This window comes from Sinocyclocheilus rhinocerous, unplaced genomic scaffold, assembly GCF_001515625.1.
Source record: "Sinocyclocheilus rhinocerous isolate Xijiao unplaced genomic scaffold, SAMN03320098_v1.1 C36493803, whole genome shotgun sequence".
In the NCBI taxonomy this organism is placed as follows: domain Eukaryota; kingdom Metazoa; phylum Chordata; class Actinopteri; order Cypriniformes; family Cyprinidae; genus Sinocyclocheilus; species Sinocyclocheilus rhinocerous.
Window position 1 is genome coordinate 1 of NW_015782030.1, and position 1202 is coordinate 1202.

Consider the following 1202-nt stretch of genomic DNA (forward strand, 5'->3'; position numbering starts at 1 on the left):
CTTTAAAGTTCAATCCAAATTCTTTGTATCTGATTAGAAATGTCATTCTAATTTGAGGAGAAAAAAAATCTAGCACTCATTATCCCAAACTGGGGATTTTTCAAAATTAGGTGTTAGAATTTTATAAACAATAACTTTAAAAATAACTACAGACATACCAAACACAAGCAAAGCAAAACAGGTCAAAAACACTGGTTTAAGAAACACAGGTTATTTCTTCTTGCCCTTGGTGGCCAAGAGCGCAGGGTCAATCTGATCTGGACTCAGTCCTTTGACGGAGAACAGACGCGCAGCCCGTTCCTGCAGTGTCCCTCCACACTTCATCCCTCGTTCCATCAGCTCTTTCTTCAGCCGCTCCAGACCCAAAGCCTCCAGCTGCTCCGGCCCACTCACAGAAAGCAGATCCAACGGTCCCTCCGCCTGAAGGGAACGAAAGACAGGTCAGTATTATCAAAAAACATTTCCAACATGAAAATCCACATCAGAAGCAGGACATCTCACCTCTTCCTGTGCCTGACTGGTCTCGGCTGGGCCGCTTGGTGCTTCTGTGGGCACAACCTGCGATTTATCCTCTTCTGTGCTGGCGTTTTGGCTGGTTTCAGCTGTACACTCTTTTTCGGCCTCCTTCTGCACCTCCTCCACCGGTGTTGGGGAGCTCGGTGCGGGACTCTGGGAGGAGGAGCTGCTGGGCTGGTCCTGAGGGTCTGTCCTCTCACTCTCTCTGGTGGCAGAAGGCGGCACAGCTGGTTTGGGAACATCTGAACTACATGAAGCCCCAGAGGTGGATGGAGAGGCCTCGCTGTCGCTGTCTTCACTTCCTTCATCAGAGCTGCCCACGTCCTCCAGTCCTCCAAGGCCAGTCCTATTGGATATAAAGAAAGGCATATTACAATTAGCAATTTTGTAATTGTAGTCCGCAATATTAGCATTTTCTTCACATGTGAAATCAGCTCACCAGAAACATTTCTTCTTTGCTTTCTTTTGGCTGTCTGTTGGTGTTGGACGCTTGCGACTCGGCCCCTCGTCCGCCTTGACGAGACCACTAGAGGAAGCCTGCATGCCTGAAGGATAGACAATTTTATTTTCAACTTTTACCTTTACTGTCAAGAATAATTAGGGTAGGGTAACATACTTTAATATTTACAATATGCAACATTAATAATAATAATATTTAACTTAAGTATACATTATAATTATAATAT

At 45.3% G+C, this 1202-nt stretch overlaps 1 protein-coding gene across 1 annotated transcript; it reads right to left on the minus strand.

The window, feature by feature from the left end:
* Positions 1 to 106: 106 nt before the first annotated feature.
* On the minus strand, positions 107 to 1091 carry LOC107736098 (protein SDE2 homolog). The gene is made up of 3 exons (XM_016547596.1): positions 956 to 1091; positions 502 to 862; positions 107 to 420 (listed from the first exon to the last, which is right to left on the minus strand). Exons 1-3 carry the CDS (start codon positions 1057 to 1059, stop codon positions 211 to 213), a joined length of 675 nt encoding a protein of 224 aa, XP_016403082.1. The 5' UTR covers positions 1060 to 1091; the 3' UTR covers positions 107 to 210.
* Between the last annotated feature and the right edge of the window lie 111 nt (positions 1092 to 1202).

Excerpts from the sequence above, each read along its gene's own strand:
- LOC107736098 (XM_016547596.1), bottom strand. The coding sequence starts at position 1,059 with ATGCAGGCTTCCTCTAGTGGTCTCGTCAAGGCGGACGAGGGGCCGAGT. Across the intron at positions 863-955 it reads GCAAAGAAGAAATGTTTCTG|GACTGGCCTTGGAGGACTGG; the intron begins GTGAGCTGATTT and ends TATATCCAATAG. Across the intron at positions 421-501 it reads CCAGTCAGGCACAGGAAGAG|GCGGAGGGACCGTTGGATCT; the intron begins GTGAGATGTCCT and ends CGTTCCCTTCAG.